General features: G+C 64.6%; 1 protein-coding gene across 1 annotated transcript in view; it reads right to left on the bottom strand.

Annotated features, from left to right (window-relative positions):
- Positions 1-248, bottom strand: part of GRHPR (glyoxylate reductase/hydroxypyruvate reductase) — a gene marked incomplete at its 5' end in the record, with an annotated part of 7929 nt that extends 7681 nt beyond the window's left edge. The window contains one exon of the mRNA XM_010140072.1: positions 175-248. Within this exon, the coding sequence (XP_010138374.1) occupies positions 175-248 (74 nt within the window). The remainder of the gene's footprint in view (positions 1-174) is intronic.
- Between the last annotated feature and the right edge of the window lie 15 nt (positions 249-263).

Here is a 263-nt window from a genome sequence, read left to right as displayed (position 1 = left end):
GGTTGGGGGTGACCCTACCCCTGCCCCAGCAAGATGCCTGTGCAGGTCGCCGAAGTCCACCGTGCTGAAGCAACCGGCACCTCTTGTGCCTCAGGGGCAGGAAGACTCTGAGCTTGGCCCGCCACCCCACCTCAACCCCTCCCGGGGCAGGGCGAGGGGCAGAGCGTCACCTACCGCTTCTTAATCTCCTCCAGCGCCAGGTGGTCGAACCCCACGGACATGGTGCTGATGACTTTCAGATCGGGCCCTGCAAGACACCACCA

This window comes from Buceros rhinoceros, unplaced genomic scaffold, assembly GCF_000710305.1.
Source record: "Buceros rhinoceros silvestris isolate BGI_N320 unplaced genomic scaffold, ASM71030v1 scaffold2907, whole genome shotgun sequence".
In the NCBI taxonomy this organism is placed as follows: Eukaryota; Metazoa; Chordata; class Aves; order Bucerotiformes; family Bucerotidae; genus Buceros; species Buceros rhinoceros.
This window is presented reverse-complemented; position numbering and strand designations above follow the sequence as displayed.